The sequence below is a fragment of the Numenius arquata genome, chromosome 5, assembly GCF_964106895.1.
Source record: "Numenius arquata chromosome 5, bNumArq3.hap1.1, whole genome shotgun sequence".
NCBI lineage: Eukaryota > Metazoa > Chordata > Aves > Charadriiformes > Scolopacidae > Numenius > Numenius arquata.
The window spans coordinates 65383598-65401366 of NC_133580.1; the positions used below are offsets into that span (position 1 = coordinate 65383598).

A 17769-nucleotide genomic window follows, 5' to 3' on the forward strand; every position below is an offset into this window, starting at 1 on the left:
GAGAGATGGGCTTGTGCAAACCGCATGAAGTTCAACCAGGCCAAGTGCAGGTTCCTGCACCTGGGACATGGCAATCCCAGGCACAAATACGGGTTGGGCGGAGAATTGCTAGCGAGCAGCCCTGAGGAGAAGGACTTGGGGGTGTTGGTGGATGAGAAGCTCAACACGAGCTGGCAACGTACGCTGGCAGCCCAGAAAGCCAACCGCATCCTGGGCTGCATCAAGAGAAGTGTGGCCAGCAGGTCACGGGAGGTGATTCTACCCCTCTACTCTGCGCTTGTGAGACCCCACCTGGAGTACAGTGTCCAGCTCTGGAGTCCTCAACACAGGAAGGACATGGACCTGTTGGAACGGGTCCAGCGGAGGGCCACCAGGTCCAGCGGAGGGCCACAAAGATGATCAGAGGGATGGAGCACCTCCCCTATGAGGACAAGCTGGGAGAGCTGGGGTTGTTCAGCCTGGAGAAGAGAAGGCTCCAGGGAGACCTCATAGCAGCCTTCCAATATCTGAAGGGAGCCTACAGGAGAGCCGGAGGGACTCTTTGTCAGGAAATGTAGTGACAGGACAAGGGGTAATGGTTTTAAATTGGAAGAGGGGAGATTTAGATGAGATATTAGGAGGAAACTCTTTCCTGTGAGGGTGGTGAGTCACTGGAACAGGTTGCCCCAGAGAAGCTGTGGCTGCCCCATCCCTGGAGGTGGTCAAGACCAGGCTGGATGGGGCTTTGAGCAACCTGGTCTGGTGGGAGGTGTCCCTGCCCATGGCAGGGGGGTTGGAACTCGATGGTCTTTAAGGTCCCTTCCAACTCTAACCATTCTATGATTCTATGATTGCAGCACTCCAGTTGTGTCTCCAGGGGCTGGGATTCATGAGGGGCAGCTTTGGCAGTGAAGAGCGAAGCAAAACCCCGCCTTCTCTGTGTCTTCCACCACCAAGGCACCCACCTCGTTCTTCAGCGGGCCCTTCCCGCACCCTCAGGGCTGACTGACCGGCCCTGAAGCCGAGTGAGGGGGGAGAGGGAGGTATTTCTGCCGCCCACCGACACCCCCTCCAGCCCTGCCCGGGGGGGGACACCGGGCTGAGGCCTCCCCGGGGGGTGGGAGCAGGTATCGCCGCGGGAGCAGCGGCGACCACCCGCTTCCTTTCCGGGACCCGCCGCCGCCCCCTCCCTCATTCCCTCCCTCCGCGGTGACGTCACCGCGCGGTGACGTGTCTCGCGGGCGGCGCGGCGGCGGCGGCCGCCGGAAGCGGCGGGAGGCGGCGTGGGGAGGCCGGTGTCTGAGGCGGGTTGGTGCTGCCGGAGCGGGGCAGCGTCGCAGCGGCGGAGTTCCAGCCCCTTCCTTCCTTCCTTCCTTCCTTTTCTTTCTCTTCGCTCCGCTGCAGCGGACGGTACCCATGAGCAGGCTCCGAGCGCCCGGTGGGCGGCCGGTGGCGGCGGCCACCACCACCCCGGTGCCGACCTGCCTGCTTCTTCTGGGGCTGCTCCTGCCCGTCGCCGCCGGCGGGGGATGCGAGGTGGAGGCTGCGGACATCGGCGGTGGCCGGCGGGGAGGACGGGGAGGAGGCGCTGCCGCCGCCGCCTCCTCCTCCTCCTCCTCTGCGGCGGAGGCGGCGGCGGTTGTGACAGGTAACGGCTCCCGCGCGTGCCGCCGGCGGGGCGGGGCGGGAGGGAGGGAGGGATGGGGGGGAGCATCCCGCCGGTATCGCGGTGTGTGTGTGTGTGTGTGTGTGGAGGTAACGGACGGATCCCGGCGGTGCTCCCGGGCGCCTCCGAGCCGCCTCCCTCCGCCGCGGTGCGGCTCTGCAGAGGGTGTGTGTGGGGAGGCGGGGGGGGTCCGGCTGCGGCGGCGGCGGCGGCACTGCAGTACAGCCCCGGCGGGGGCCGGCCGGCCCTCCTTCCCTCCCTCCCTGCCCGGGAAGGAGCCCGCCGCCCGCAGGATACCGGGCAGGATCCTGTTGAATAGCGATATTGTTGAGACCCGGAGCCGCCGCTTCCGCCTCGCCGCCCTGAGGTGCCGCCCGGGCGGGTTGGTGACTGGGCCCGCAGCGGCTCGGCGTTCCCCCCCCCCGGCCCTCAGCCCGGCCGGGATGATGATGATGATGATGATTATGATGGGGAGGGGGGAACGAGGTGAGACACCACACCACATCCCCGCACACCCAGCGAACTTGCGGGTCCCGTATGCCCTATGATTGCGGGGCTCCAAGAGACAAAGATGTCCATCCCCTGCCCTCAGAGACGGGGGAGGGGTTAATCCTCCAGAAAAGCGTGGAAAGCTTTTTTTTGACCTTCACTTAACTATTATTATTAATTTTTTAAAGTTAATATATCCATACTACGGCACTTAACGCAAATGGTAACGCCTGCAGTTAGAAACGAGTTGCACCAGAAGCGTTTAAAATAGTTAATTTCGGCAGGCTTTGGCGGCTCCGAATCGCTTGTACGCCTTCTTAATCAGCCTGGTAATGAGCAGGAGGAAGCTTTACGGTCTTTTGACTGTTCGCTTTGAAAAACGGCATATGTATCTTCGGAAACGCTGAAAAAAACGTTTAGAAGTTTGCCATGTCTCATAATGTGCCTTTCACAAAGCACTCTCGTTGGAGGGAGTATGCAGAAGGTGGAAGAAAGAAGGGAAAAAAACACCATACCCCTTCTGAATCAAAGTAATGTGGGCTTCTCATCAAAAAAACCCTCCAAAACTTCTGATGGTGTTTGGAATAGTATTGACATCCTGAGCTAGAATTCCTAAACTTCAGTGGGTGAAACAGCCGTAGGTTCCTTCTCAACGTGACGCTTTAAAAGCCCTGAAGTTAAATTGTCGTTAATGAAACTTCCACGGTGTTCCTGAAAATTACTCTTGAGCTGGAGATGCAAGGCTGCATGACCTGGCGATCTTGTTTGAGGACACGGCGTTTCTGAAACCTAAATTGTCCAATCTGTTGGCTCGCAGTATAAACTAAGGAAGTTGGAACATCCGCAGCCCGTGAAGCAGCAGTCGTACCTCCCAGGGGTGTTGAGAAAATGCTGTGTTGGAACAGCTTTTTTTTTTTTTTTCCTTTTTTTTTTTTTTTTTTTTTTTTCCAGACCGTAATTAATCTGGTTGTAGGTGGTATTAAACGGTTCTTGCTATGTGTAGTGCTGACGCTCTTTGATGTGTCGGTCTGTATGGGGAAAAGTAATTTTTTTTTTGGTATTTTATAGACTGTAAAAGTACTGAGATGCTTGTCAGCTGTTGTGGTGAATCTGGTGAAGGAATACAGTGATTTGAGAAATCCAACCTGTTATAAGTGGATTTATTATGTTACGTGACATTGTGGTCTGGAAAACACATACAAGCCAGAGCCAGTTTTAGTTTTTAAGAGTTTTTTAACATAGTTCCATGTTCATACAGTTGATAAATACAGTGTTTCAATTGATCACATAAGTTGTTTGGTAACTAACCCCCAAATATTTTTAACTTACTCTTTGCAAAGCTGGAAGAACTCTTGAAGGTTGGGAGAAAACCAGATGACGTGTTCAGGGGGTGATTTTTAGTCATATTATCTATCACTCTTAAAAGATAAAACTTGCAGATATGCCTGGGGAGTTAGGAGGGATTGCCGACAGGCATCTGGAGAAGAATAGAATAAACTTTTTAAATTCAGTCATTTTGATAGGTTTGAGAAGTACAATCCAGAAGATAAAAAGCTGCTAAATATGAAATGCTGCGCTACCAGGCGCTCAAATCGAGGTGTATGGGCAGCACAGCTGTAGGGAAGAATCCTTAGTCACAAATTGCTCGCAATAAGCAACATTATGCAGCTGGCAAAAGTGGGTGCTATCCTGGGATACGTTGATCCAGTGTAAATTCCAGAAGGCTTTTATTTTTTTTTTTTTTTTCTTTTTGATTGCACTTGTGTGTCTAGTCATGAGTATTAAACAATCCAAAAAGTACAGAGGAAAGTAGCAAAGTGGATTGAGAGGCTCAGAACCTATGACCGATTAAATAAAAAATTGCTTTATTTTGGGGGATGGAAAAGGCTGTGGGGGGTGTGTATGTAAGAAATAGTTCACAGAAGCATATTGATTTTTTTAAAAAAAAACAAACCCAACTTTTCTGTCTGCTCTGTGGTTAAGATGTAGATTAACAGGAAGTGAACTGTAGTGGGTGAGATTTAGGTTAAATATAGGCTGGAAAGTTTTCACCTATAACAGTCAAATGACGTAGATCGTTCAACAAGTTCCCATTATTGGAGGCTTTTATTGGATTAGAGAAGATGCTGGCAAAGATAATCTAGACACTTGACAGAAAAGGAATGTACGATGAATTTTGGGACTAGGAAAGAGCCTAAAATTCTGCTATATTTCATCAGATATTCAGGGATTGACTTAATTGTTTATATAGATTATCGTCACTGTCTTCTTCCTATGTATATGCACCTTTTTAATGGTTATTTATGAATGACAGCTGTATATGTAACATCTGACACTGTGCTGAAGGTATTTAGTCACGGTTATGAAAATCAGATCAACAAAACCGTGTTTCCACTGGTTGGAACACCATGAGGCTATTTTCTATTCATTCTGGCTCTGCTCGTTCGCTACTTAATTTGGTAGAAAGTTTTAAGGAACCTTCTGTTCTGAGCCTGAAGATAACACTGGCTTTTCACATTCAGTTTATTCATTGACTTTTAATTAACTTGCTTTGTAATTCTGCATAATTGTGGATTCTTTTCTTGTTTAAAAGTCTAAATTTAATCCGTGATCGTGGATTAATTTGGCTGCCTTTCAGGTGAGACAGAGAACACAGACCTGTATTTGGCTAATAAATTTCTCTCAAACAATGGCCTATAATGTTGAGCTGGACTGTTTTTAACTACAGCACTGCATTGTATTTACCGAAGAAACAATGGACAACGTAATGTAACCTTTTCCTGAAAGTCATTGAAGTGTTGTTGTTTGTTTGTTGGTTTTTTTTTTTCCTTTTAATTGAGTTTCTGTTCTGGAATTTATCCATCATCTTAATGCTCTGAGCTCTTCAAATTAATCCGAGAGAAGTCAGGGCTTCTAGAAAAAAAGTGTATTTTCAGCTGTGACTGCAGAACTGGTTTAAGCCACTCTCATGTGGGTGGCTGTTGAAGGGTGGCTTTCTTCTTTGGAGGTGACCCCAGCTGGCCACGCAAGGGACATTGTTAGCCCAAGAGAGCTGGTAGGAGTAGGCATCCTCATCCCAGTTCATGAAGCCCACAAGGAGGGGAGGGAGGGAGTTCCTGCTCCTTTTCTACTCTGTGCCCTCTTTGCCCCCAGCGTTGTGCTGCTTTAGCTTTCAGGAATGTAAAAAGAAATGCAGGCAACAGAAGAACCCATGGATTTCTTCTCGGACTCTTACCTGACTTGCTTTAAGTGCTAGGACCAGTGCAAAGAAGGGAGAGGATGGGACTGCGCAGGTGGGGCCAGCAGTAGAGAAGAAGGGTGGCCTTGTTGGGTGGATAAGTTATCTTTGGATAACTTATTATGTTATAATATATATTATATAAAAATAATAACATACAGTAGAGAAATATTATATAAAATATATAATGTATACATATTTATATTTTTATATAATGTATGCATATTTATATTTTTATGTAATGTACAAATATTTATATTTTTATATACTAATATAAAATATAAATATATAATTTGGGTGGATAACTTATCCTTGATGGATAAGTTTCAGAACAGGAACTGAATTAAAAGAAAAAAATAAAATTCAGTGACTTTAAGGAAAAGGTTATGTTACGTTGTCTGTTCTTTCTTCAGTAAATAGATGGCCTCCTGCAATGGCATCAGCTTAGATGTCCATAAAAGTGCATCGCTAAGGTGATGCTGAAACTGCAGTAGTGACCTTTTCTGGCTTGAATGCTCCATTTGGAAGTTGGTGGTGAGACTTCATGTGCGGTGGAGCAATAGGAAGGCTGCAGTGATTTTGGTCACGTAGCAAAATGATCTTGGCGTGATTATTTTGGCATTCAGTGGTCTTAAAGGGTTGTGAGCTATGCGACTTCTGTCGCTTCCCTGGCAAACTGCTTTTTAAAGCTAGTAGATTTCTCTAGTGATGAAAACTGCTTATTTACGGCTTTTCTTATTCCATTACTTCTATTTGTTTGTCTCTAGTGAAGCTCTTCATGATTTCTGGCGGGAGGACAGAAATTTTGAGTCCTTTCTCCACTAAAGGTTATCAACTTCAAGCTGTCATTTACTATCTCTCCCTGAAATATAATCAGTTTCTGTTCTGTTCTCAGTTTCGTTAGGCTTTTAATTTCTTGGCGCATTTTTCACTATTAGTGATAATGAAGAGGAGGAACCCAGCAATAGGAGAAACCCAGCGAAGAAACTTTGTGCAGCAAGGTTTCCAGGTTTTGACAGCTCAATCAGCAGTTGGTGAATTGTCATAACTACCAGACAGAGCTGAAACGGCTGTAGTTGGCTGGGTTTGTAGAGGCTTTTCAAAGATTAAAAACCAGTCAACCAGGAGAAGTCTTGGCCTTTAAGTAGCTGAGTGGCATTGGAATCCCGCTCAGAGATAAGATCTCAAGCACTTGTAACTTCCTTTGCCCGTAGCCGAGTATTGTTGCCTTCCAGTGTTTTCATCCTAACTCTTCTGCACCTTCTCCTGTCCTGTGAGCTTGTTTTCTTGACCACCACCTTCACGTCCTCTGAAGATGTCCCAGGTCTCACTGTTGGGTATTAGCCAGGTTATTTACCTGGTGTTTTCTTTTTCTTGCCTTGCAGTGGTCTGTAGTAGACCCTTCCTTTCAAACCCCTTTCACTCAGTATCATCCCCCCCCCCCCCGCATCAGCAGGTTCTTGTGTTGCTCTTTCAGCTATAATCTTTCTTGAAGACAGCTCTGCTTTTCTGGGGACCTCCTACCAGGTTCTGGCTGCCTGCTCCTACGCACCCTGGGCATGACTCATTTTCTTCTCACTAACCTCAGCGATACCGATCTATCATAACTAGGTTGAGCTGCCATGGATTTGTCAAAGGAGGACTGGACCAAACTGCAGAGGCAGTTGATCTTGATAAGATTTCCCATGATGATACTATCACCGGGAAAAAACACCTAAAAATCTAGGTGGTTTTTTTTTTTTTTAAGTTTGTATGAAGTGAGCAATTTGATGCCCTTATAGTTGATTTTTAGCTTGTGTGCTGTAACTTGTATGTCCTTTTTGTGTTTAATGTCTGTTCTCAATCAGCTTCAGGGGAGAGGAACATACTGCAAAGAGCTCTGATATTGTGGGAAGGCTAGGAAAACTGCTGGGAAGGCTAGGAAAATTGCTATAGTTATTTTTTTGGTAATTTTTAATGCATTGTTAAAAACTCCTCAGAAGTGAAAAGCATATTATTTTTACATAAGAGTTGCTGCAGAAATCCTGATGTATGAGAAGACTTCATTGGGATGAGTTGGTCACATCCTCTCTCTGAAACAGGCTTTTTAAAATACTGGAACTTGAGATGTTTATCTTGATCCCATATGGTATGTGTTAAGAGTAAATAACCACTATTTATGGCCTAAAATAAGCACATACACATTTTACAAACCAAGGTGAGTTTCCAAGTTATTACATAAGTTAGTGTTATTCTGCCTTTGGATACTACTAAAGTCTCTCCTGTTACTATGGAAACTATCTTTGCATATCTGAGAGGGGGAGGAGGGTGAATAAAATGATAACGCGCCGTTAAAATTCAGAATCAGCATAAATAGAATGTGAGGACTGGCTGGGTACTGTAAAATTTGCATCTGTGAACTTAACCAAAGAGAGTTTTATTACTGTACCTTTCATGGCGTTGTTTTGTTTTGTTTTCCTGCTTCTGGACTTTGCTCCTTTTTCTTCCAATCCCAAAACCATGGCAAATTTTCAGAGACCTGTTAGAGGAATCCTTAAATCTGTATAATGAAAATACTCCAGAGTTTTAACTAAAATCTGGGAAATTGAAGGTAATGTTCTTGTCAGGGCAGTTAAGAATTTGAGTTAACAGCACTCTTTGTAATAGAACTGTTGACTCGTTTGAGTCAACAGAATTTGAATTATCAGGTAAGAACCACTCACCTTTTGAATCTTGTTCTTGTGGTCCCTGGCAAAGTTTTTAAAGTATATTTGGAGAAATTTTCCCCTGGGTGCAGGTGGTGTTACGCTGCTGCAGCTGAATCCTGGATGCAGAGGTGGGAGGGGAGCCCATCACTGGCTATTGCAGCTTTATCTCAACCTACAAGTAGCACCATCAAAATTCGTGGAAATTGGGAATTGTGTTGAGGCTGCTTGGATTGGGTGAAGCCTTAACTTCTGCAGTAACTCAGGATTTACAGGAATGCAAAGACAGCTTTGATCCTTTTTTTTCTCTAGGCAACGCTTTCTGTTTCCTTCCTTTTCTTCTGCATCATAAGGCAATTAAAAGCTGTCACCAGCCCAGCCCTGTCGTGCTGTCTCCAGTTACAATTTTAATACCCTTTCTTTTAATCCTTTTTGGTTTTTTTGTACTTTGTTTCTGTGGTTGTTGTTAACTTGTAAAAAAATTTTTGTGTGCTCTGTTTCTAAAACTGAGATGAGCAATAAACAGTAGTTTATCTCTTAAAGCTGTGTTTAAAAAGCGAAAAAACCTTGTGGTAGGGTACTAATTTAAACTTTTTTTTTTTTTTTTTTTCTGAATAAAAATTTGGTGAAGACATTTTGGATTTCTTAGCTCTGTGTAGTTTCTCCTTAAAAGGGGAAACTTTCTGTACCTGGAGGTGTGGTATGAATGCTCATTCTCACTTTGTGGTTGAGAATAAAGCAGGGGTCAGTTGTATATGATTATTAAGCACATGTAGTGATGTCACACAGATAAAGGACCAGTTTTTCTCAGTTCCATCAGGTGATCCGTGTGAACTGAATTAGTTAAAATTCAGGTTTCTCTGCAATTTAAATATGTTCTTTAGGAAGGAAATTTTCAGACAAAGGTTATTTTATTCTTAATAGTAAATAACTCCTCTGTGCTCCATTGAGCTTGGTCATCAGTGACTCCTGAATGTTTCTTGTTTATTTTTCTGTATGTGTAGCGTTTGATGAAGGACTGAATGGCTCAGTAAGTGATTTTTTTGTTTTTTAGATTTACACTACAGTCTCTGTTTACATGTTGGACTATGTTCAGGGAGCTTTGCTAGGAAATTATCAACATTCCTTTTGTCAATCAGCTGAATTATTCTTTTTAATGCCAACCACTGGATTTTACTTGAAGTGCATTCCTCCCTCCCACCCTCACTAGGTGCAGAAAGCAGGTGAATTTTGTATGCCTAGATCTACAGCAAATAAAAAGAATAAGTCTTACCTTGTTTCAATTGAGTTATACTCTGAAAAGGACAAGTTTGATTGGCTTTTCCTCGATTTGAAATGCTACCTGGTATTTTTATTTGAAGAACAGCAGGCAAGAAGTATTATACTGATAATGAATAAGCAAAAGCACTCAAACCATGTGGTCTGTGATGATTTTGAAACAAATATGAAAGTTAATTATTCTGAGTAGGAGACTTCCTTCTACTGTAGTTTTAATCCTAATTTACTATATATAGAAGGTTGCAGGATAACTTCTTGCTGTAACACTGTACGCCTATATGAAAAATGCTCTTGTCTTAAGTTATTTTCATTGCCTAAAAACTTAAAAATGCTTTTGAAGGGAAAACAAAATTATTTTTTTAGTGCTGAATATTGTTTACTCTTTTGCTAAATATGAAAATTAGACTGTATAATATCATGTAGCTCTAGTACTTCTATGATGATGTGGCAGGAAGGAAGAAATATATTTATATCCTCTCCTACTTGCAATTTTTAGTTGCAAATGAAATGCATCATGATAGCTCTGTCTTCCCCAGAGTATATTTTTAATTTTTCTTTGAAAAGCTTAACTTTACCAGTACTTTTTGGAACCTGGCTGCCTCAATCTCTTCTCTCCTCTCCTACCTGGTTGATGTTCCCTGAATACATCTACTGAAACACCGCTGCCAGAGCCATGGAGGGTATTGTAGTTGCTCTGGAAACAACGCAGTAATAATTCTGTTTAAAGTACAGATAAGAGACAGTGAAATTGATTCCATTGCTTTCAGTGTATGAACCTGTATTACGTATTCTCCGGGATTTCTTTCTGAGACTGCATTTTAAGTAAATTAATGTTTTGCTCCTATGAAAGAGGAGACCTGTAGCTCTGCAGTCTCGGAAGGATGTCGCTTTGTTATTGATTTAAACTGACCTTGGCGTGGGCTGTTGCTGCAGAAAGGGGGGCTCCTCCTTTTGCTTTCTCTCCTCCTTCCTTGTTCTGTGTGTTCCAGCTGCTCCCTTAACGCTATTATGGCTGGACGTGAGCTCGTTTTGGGGGAATTGATTGAGCTGGAAGCTGATATTAATTATTTCTTTTTCAGCAGGATCAGGTCCTTGCTTCAGGTCAAGGGCATCTGTGAGAAGATAACAGCTTTGGAGGAAAGTGGTATTAACCATTTTAGTAGAAGCCCACGCGTGCCAAGTAAATAGTAAGTGATTGAGAAAGGTAGATAAGGGAAATTTAGCTACTCACAAAACCCAACATTTTACACAGATGTTACCAACTGTGGAGTTGAAAATGGCATTGAAAATTGGTAAGGAAATACTGCAGCAATCCATAAAATTTGTAGAGGGAGACTCAGATTATGAGTAGAGCCAGTATTTTAATAGGGCTTCTTAAAGACATTAGTTACTCCAGATGACAGTAACTTAGATTATAGAAACATCCAGGTTTTGGAATGAAACTTTTGTTTTGGGAGTTAATTTGGTTTTGACCAGCTGATTTATTGTAAGAGAGAGTTCATGTCTCAAAACTAAAATCACTTCCAGGCATAACTATAAATAAAGCAAAGCTGATGAAACGTGATTTTATTAATACAGGATAATGAAGACACGTCCCATTATGATTCAGTTGTAGATATTTGAAAGAAAAAAAAACCAGCCACCACCTATCTGAGCTCTAAATGCATCCAACTTTGTTGTAAAGGAATCCAAGTAAAACTGGTTTGTTTCCTTTATTAAGTAAACATCCTTCCTAGGAAACTATGCATCTGTGTTGTGTTTCTTTTTTGCCACAAAAGCCCTCGGACACTTGTTTTATGTTGCCTCATGTCTGTTTATAGTATCCTGTGAACAGTAGTCAGGGCTCTAATTTCTCTTGATGTTGACGAGTGGTAAAACTTCCTTATTTTGACGAAATGGAAGCTCAGTACCCAACCTGGGCTGGGATCAGCTTCACAGGAATTGCTGTTTCCTTACAAAAGAGTGATAAATGGTCACAGGTAAAATGGGGAGGAAAAGGATGCATTTTCGCAGTACTAGATGGTTACAGATAGAGCGTTGTACTATTAAGCTTCGAAGCGAGTGGAAGTTTGACGTGTAGTGGGGTGTTGACAGGCTGAGAGAGTTTGGGTTGTTCAGCCTGGAGAAGAGATGCTCTGGGGAGACTTTATAGCCCCTTCCAGTCCCTAAAGGGGTTACAGGAGAGATGGAGAAGGGACTCTTTATCAGGGAGTGGAGTGATAGGGTGAGGGGTAAGGGCTTCAAACTGGAAAAGGGGAGATTTAGATTAGATATTAGGAAGAAGTTCTTTCCTGTGAGGGTGGTAAGGCACTGGAACAGGTTTCCCAGGGAAGCTGTGGCTGCCCCATCCCTGGAGGTGTTCAAGGCCAGGCTGGATGGGGCTTTGAGCAACCTGGTGTGGTGGGAGGTGTCCCTGCCCATGGCAGGGGGGTTGGAACTCGATGATCTTTAAGGTCCCTTCCAACCCAAACCATTCTATGATTCCATGGAGGGAGGAATGGAAGAGCACTGTGGTGGCCAGATGGGTTTCAGGTTTTAGTGAGGATGTGGTGGACCTCTTTGAAATCATGAGTGTTATAAAGGAAGCAACTCTAGGAAGACTGGTACTTATTTTCATGCTATGAGATGTGGGGCGTTCATTGAAAAACAAAAGAAGGTTTAAACATAGATATATCCCCATGCTTCCTCTTTTCCTGGGGGGAAGGAGAGAGCACACCTGCGTGAAAGGTAGTATTAAACTAGGAATCTCACTGCTCTTGCAAACAAAAATTGTGTTGTTTTAGGGAAAAATTGTTCTTGCCATCACCCTTCATCTGCTGCTACCTGGTGCTGTGCAAGGTTGAACTAGATGGACACGTTTCAGTCAGTGTGGCCAATTCATATTTTTTGCTAGTCCTCTGTGAATCTGCAAGTTTGGCAAATACTTGCTGTTTTGCATTAGCTTTTCGGTTTTGGTTTTGTGCAAATGTTTAAAGTGACTGCTAACGTAGAAAGAGTAAGGGTAAAATGGTTAAAGGAGAATGTAATAATTTTGTAATAAGCTGTATCGTAATTTCTATGATAAATTTTTGAGAGGTGTTACCAAGTGGGGGTTTTCAGCTTGAGGACTGGCAGAATTTTTGCTGGAACTGACTCACTTTGCAAATGGGTTTTATTGAACTGTGTTTCTTCTGTTGATTTGTATTGGTTTGCAGTCTCCTAAATGGTATCCTAAGGCTGAAATTTCTTTCCTGCCAGAAGTTAGTAAAATTACAATGACTTTTTTGTTTTTAATTTTTTTTCACCGCTTCTAGCTTTCTATGCCCAAAATGCTGTCAGCAGCAGATTAACATTCTTACAGAAGCCAAAGAACAAGACAGTCATTGTCTTGTTACCCAAATTATTGCATTTATTCTTTAAATATGAAAGTAGTAGTTGATTATTCATTCGAATAGGATTTTTTTTTTTTAAGTTTTAGCACGAATGTTTCAATAAGTGCTGCTTTAATTCTGATCACTGACTGTTGTTCTGATGCTGTAGTTTTTGGGGTCTATGAAGTGTTTGAGAAGACTGTAGGCAGGGGACTAAGCATACCAGCTGAAGATACCGAGTTTTCAGAATGCTGTTGTTAACCTGCTTGGAATTCAGATGTAGTGCCTTGCTGTCTGCGATGAAAGAACCAGTCTCTAGTCTTTTACCTTCAGATCTGACTGTGGGTGAAGTGGAGATTTTAGGCAGCTGTAGCGTTGACAGTTTTGGAGATGAATCAACATTTTGCTGAAGATCAGTCAACCCAGTTTGCTTTGGCAAATGGGCTTTTGCTTTATAGCTCCTATCAGGCTACTTTTATTTGCAGGATGTTGAGGGAAAATAACCTGAAATAACTTTTCAGACATTGTAGCCTCTTGTCTTTTTTTTATGTTTTTTTTATGTTGGTTTTTTTTTAATGTTTTTTTTTTAATTATTATTTTTTTTTTCTAATTTTTTACTCCAAAAGATTTCTAAACTTATTATTGGAATGGAAATGATTTTTTCACTGCTGCTTGCATATTTGTGAATACTTTAAGTGAAACTATCTGGTCTTGCCCATGGGTTCTGCTCTGAAAACTGACTGTAGGAACGTTTTGTGAATGTGTCTAGTTCTGTTTGCCTTTTTCAAAACTTTTTTGGTGTACACGATAAAATGAAAGTGGAAGTGAAACTTTGCTAGGAACGAGGACGTTTTGTATGAGAAAATTAAGAGAAGTCCAGTGTTCGAGTGAGTGAAAATTCAGCTTGCTTTCCCACATCCGTGGTGTTTTTTTCAGTGATCAGAAAGGACAAGCTGAATTCTGATCTGTTTATTGGGAGTGTAGCAAGAGACTTGTTAGAAGCAGGAAGGAGCATGTATTTCGCTATCAAGACAGAGCTATAATTATGTTTTCCTTGGCAAGTTTTGCATTCATTATTTTGAAGAAGTCAGGCTTAAATATGAAGTTCTCTGGTGCACAGATGAGAACTGGAAACGTCAGCTGTAAACTGCTGTGGAAAACAACAGCATCTGTCTTGGGATCACGATGGAGGCTGCTGTTTGTACCACGGCTCGGATATTTATTTCAAAGAGCTCCTTCTCTTTGGCCGGGTAGCGAATTTAAGATCAGAATTTGAATATAAATGATTCTGTATTGTGTGGAACTAAAGCACATAAGGCATTTCTCTTTGGTATTTTACTTAAAACCCGGGGTTGTTGGGTACCCGATGAAGTAAGAGTAAGTTACGATAGAGAGTGGATTATTCCATGACTATGACGTTCATGCTGGTGGCAAGTACAGGTGCCAACACTAATAATGAAGTTCTCAAAGTATTGCGGTTTTGAGTGCTAGGGCGAGGTAAATACTGTACTTTTCCTGTGCATCTTGTCCAAGAGTTGTAAGTAGCCTGTTATATTTGCATGAGTAATGAGCCTTTGGCTCTGACATGTTCACTTGTTTTATGAAATAGCCTCACATGATGGTCTCGGATTTCTCACTTAGAAGTATTTTGAAACTTTCTTCCTCTTTGGCCTATCTCAAACCTCTTTTAAACACAGATGACTCCGAAGTGCAAGTTCTAGTTAGTTAGATGGTTTGATAAATGGGCAAACCCCCTTTATTTTACTGATTGCGTGTTAGTCATTCTCTGTTTACTAATTGAAATGGGTATGAAGTTTAGTTGTAAAGAAAGCAACCTCAATTCTTTCTTTCCTAACTTAAAAGATTTTTAAAAATAACTGGGTATACCTAGCTATCTGAATATGGGTTGAATACTTTTACTATCAGACATTATATTTTATTTTTGTTAAGGTGTCATCATCCAAAGGTTGACTTTCAAGCCTCCTCTAGCTCTTGTCTGGTTGTCATTCCTTTCAGAGGAAATAGGGAAATAAGGATTTGCATTTGGCAGGGTGGGCAGAAAGCTTTGCTGTCAGCCTCAATGATGCTTCCAGAAGGGATTAGAGGATGTGGGATGGGTACTGGTGGGATACAGGGCCCGGAGCAGAGGGAAGTGGTGACCCTGCTTCCTTCTCCTGGGCTTTTCTGCCCGGCTGTTGTTATACTGGACTTTGAGAATGTGGCATCATTTGGGAGCTGGTGTTTCAGACCATGCAAACTTCAAGTTGTGGTGGGAAAAGCATACTTAGGTAGTAAATACTATGCACAGTGTTCATACTGTTTGTTATTTTCATTTAGTATTGAATTCGTAGGGCCCAGGCACGTTAAAGTGCTTACCCAAGGTGTTACTTGATCAGAAGCTTCAAGGATGGGATTCATTTCACACCTCTTGAGGTGTCTGAATCTGGGCTCCTTCTGTAACAGAGGAAACTTGTTTTGCTGTGAGGTAGAAAGCCCTGTTCGGACACGTGGATCCCACCACTAATTCCACTGGCTGTGTCAGTTAGATTTGTGTTGAGTGTGAAGAGAACACTTACTTCAAATACAGGGAAAAAAATGTTGCTTTCCTGGCTTTGTATGAGAACTGTTCTAGAGCAGTGCCTCATCCTGTTTAAGGAGCCTCTAACCTGTTAAAGTTTAGATATAAACTTAAATGCTATTTGAGTCAGGTATTTTTGCCATGTTTCTTTAATGTGTTTAAGTTTTTTGAATGCTGCAGAATGAATAATTACTGCACAGGTTGGATGTTAATTTGATATTTATGTTCACAGTGCTGCTTAAGTGCACTTCAGTTTTGTTTTCTATGTCATTTAGCTTTAAAATCTTGCAGGACTAGGTTTCAGACAATCAGTAATACTACCTAGGAAGCTATAATTAATATGTTACTCGGGAGGGGAGGTGGTGTTAACTCCTTCACCCCAGTTTTGATAGCCTTGTTAGCCATAATTTATTACTCTTAGAAGGTTTTAGACTTTAGGTTTACTACAGAAGACGATTGATGCTTGAATTCATTTTGTCTTTTGAATGGTTTTACAGACTTGAATGGTTGGGTTGCAGTGTAAGGAAATTAATTTTTTTTTTTTTTTTTAGGATGTAATGTTTCATAATGTATTTTGTAAGATTCTTTTAAGTGCCTTATCTGTTGAGTCATGCTGTTGCATTTGCCTTGCCTTGCCTCCTCCACCCCAACAAATCTTGTGCGTGTTTGGTATGGTCTGATTGTGTACCCCAACCTCCTTAACAGACCTTCTCACCTCATTTTGATTCACCACTTTTGTGTGGTTTTTTTTTTTTTTTTTTCCTCCAGTTTAAGAAAGGAAAAGGAATACTGAAAAGCTAAATACAGCCATTCTAACTTTTGATGCAGAAATTGTGTGGGTCTTGTAAAATGCCGGGTACAACACGCACAACTGAAAATGCCATGTAGGTTCCAGAAGGAATTTCCATGCTTTGCTAGATTTTTTTTTTTTTTTTTTTTGGTAGATATAAGATGCTCAGCTGCTTTTAGACCTGTCTATGTTCATAAGGAGTACCAGAAGTAGAAGCACCACCAGAAGAAGACTACCATCAGTTAATGTGGTTCTGAAACTCTTCACAGAAATATTTTAGATCTGTAGATAAGACTGAAGTGTGCAGCTATGGAAAAAGGAAAGAACAATTCCACCTCTGCATTAATTGCATCTGGGAACTTCAAGTAACACTCTGTACTTCGGAGCAGAATGTTGTGCTAAATTAGAAATTGTGATATTCTCGCCCACAATTGTTCAGTATCGTGCAACTGTGATTGGTTTAGTCACGAGCAGAACACTGGTCTGCCCACTCTGTCTTTGCAAGCTACTGTAGCATTGGGGATGCTTTTAGTGGTTCATTGCTATTCATACATGTTTTGCAGTAGAAGAACAAGAGTTGTGGGCAATGTCTTTTTTTTTTTTTTTTTTTTTTTTTTTTTATGATGGCATACACTTGTCTTTGAGAGATACCAAAGAGACGGAGAAAACTCAAAATCTTCAAGAACGTTTGGTGACACATAATCTGTAGCTCGTTAGGAGGCTACAGTTGTCCTGTGTTGGAGGATCTTTCAGTAGTTGTTGAGAATATCTGATAGGTTTCTCCTGAGTTTCTGTTCCCTTTTTGGGGCAACATTGGTATCTGCAAAGAGCTCTTACCTATTATATCTGACTAATGCAAGTTGCAATAAATCAACATTTATGCTTCAGTTCTGTACTGTACTTCTAAGCACAGCTGAACATTTTATGTAATTAAGGCTTCTAGAAATCTGTAGGGTAACTATATGCAAATATTTTAATAACTAAATATATTTAGAAGTAGGGATTTGTCTAGTTTAGAATTACTTATTCTGTATGTAATTTTTTAAATTAATGTCTGTCTGTTTTTTTGGGCAAAACTCTGGCTTTGGCTGCCTGACCAACATGACCTTCACTTTTGGTCACACGTGTTATTTACCTCCTCAGCTGAATGTCCACTGGAACTTGCTAAGCAATATGTTCAAAAGAAAACAAAAAATAATCCAGAAGTAGATTTCTGTGAAGCTTTTGCTTTTATGTTGTTTGTATGGTGGTTCAGTTCAGACGGGGGGTGAATGATATGAGGGTACTTGAGAAATCTGGAGTTTGTTCTTAATTACTAAGTATGATGCAAAGCCATTTAGATTAGTTAAGGCTTTATTACTGTCTGAATTGACTTTGACTTTTTGTGTTTTCTGCCCAATTAATGAATGCCCGTAGCATTGCATTCAGAGTTGATGGTTGACCCAACACAATGTTGGGAGGGATTTTTTGTGTTGTCTAAAGCACTTAATATATGCAAAAAGGACTTTATATGTAGTATTACAGCGTTAATACCTTCTCTGGTAGGTATTCTCTACTTCTCTACTAGGACCTTACTTGCGTATAGTGATGCTAGTAAATAACTGAATATGCCATGAATATGAAATATTCCATAATTAAAAGTGACATTGTCAGCTTTCAGCAAAAGGTGTGTGAAAAATTAACCCCTCCATTCCATCCATACACCTGGTTGCCTTAA

At 41.9% G+C, this 17769-nt stretch overlaps 1 protein-coding gene across 1 annotated transcript in view; it reads left to right on the top strand.

Annotated features, from left to right (window-relative positions):
* The first annotated feature begins 1390 nt into the window (after nt 1–1390).
* The window catches only part of STIM2 (stromal interaction molecule 2), a 70467-nt gene continuing 54088 nt past the window's right edge, over nt 1391–17769 (top strand). The window contains exon 1 of the mRNA XM_074147102.1: nt 1391–1627. Coding sequence (XP_074003203.1) covers nt 1396–1627 — 232 coding nt within the window. The 5' untranslated portion in view covers nt 1391–1395. The remainder of the gene's footprint in view (nt 1628–17769) is intronic.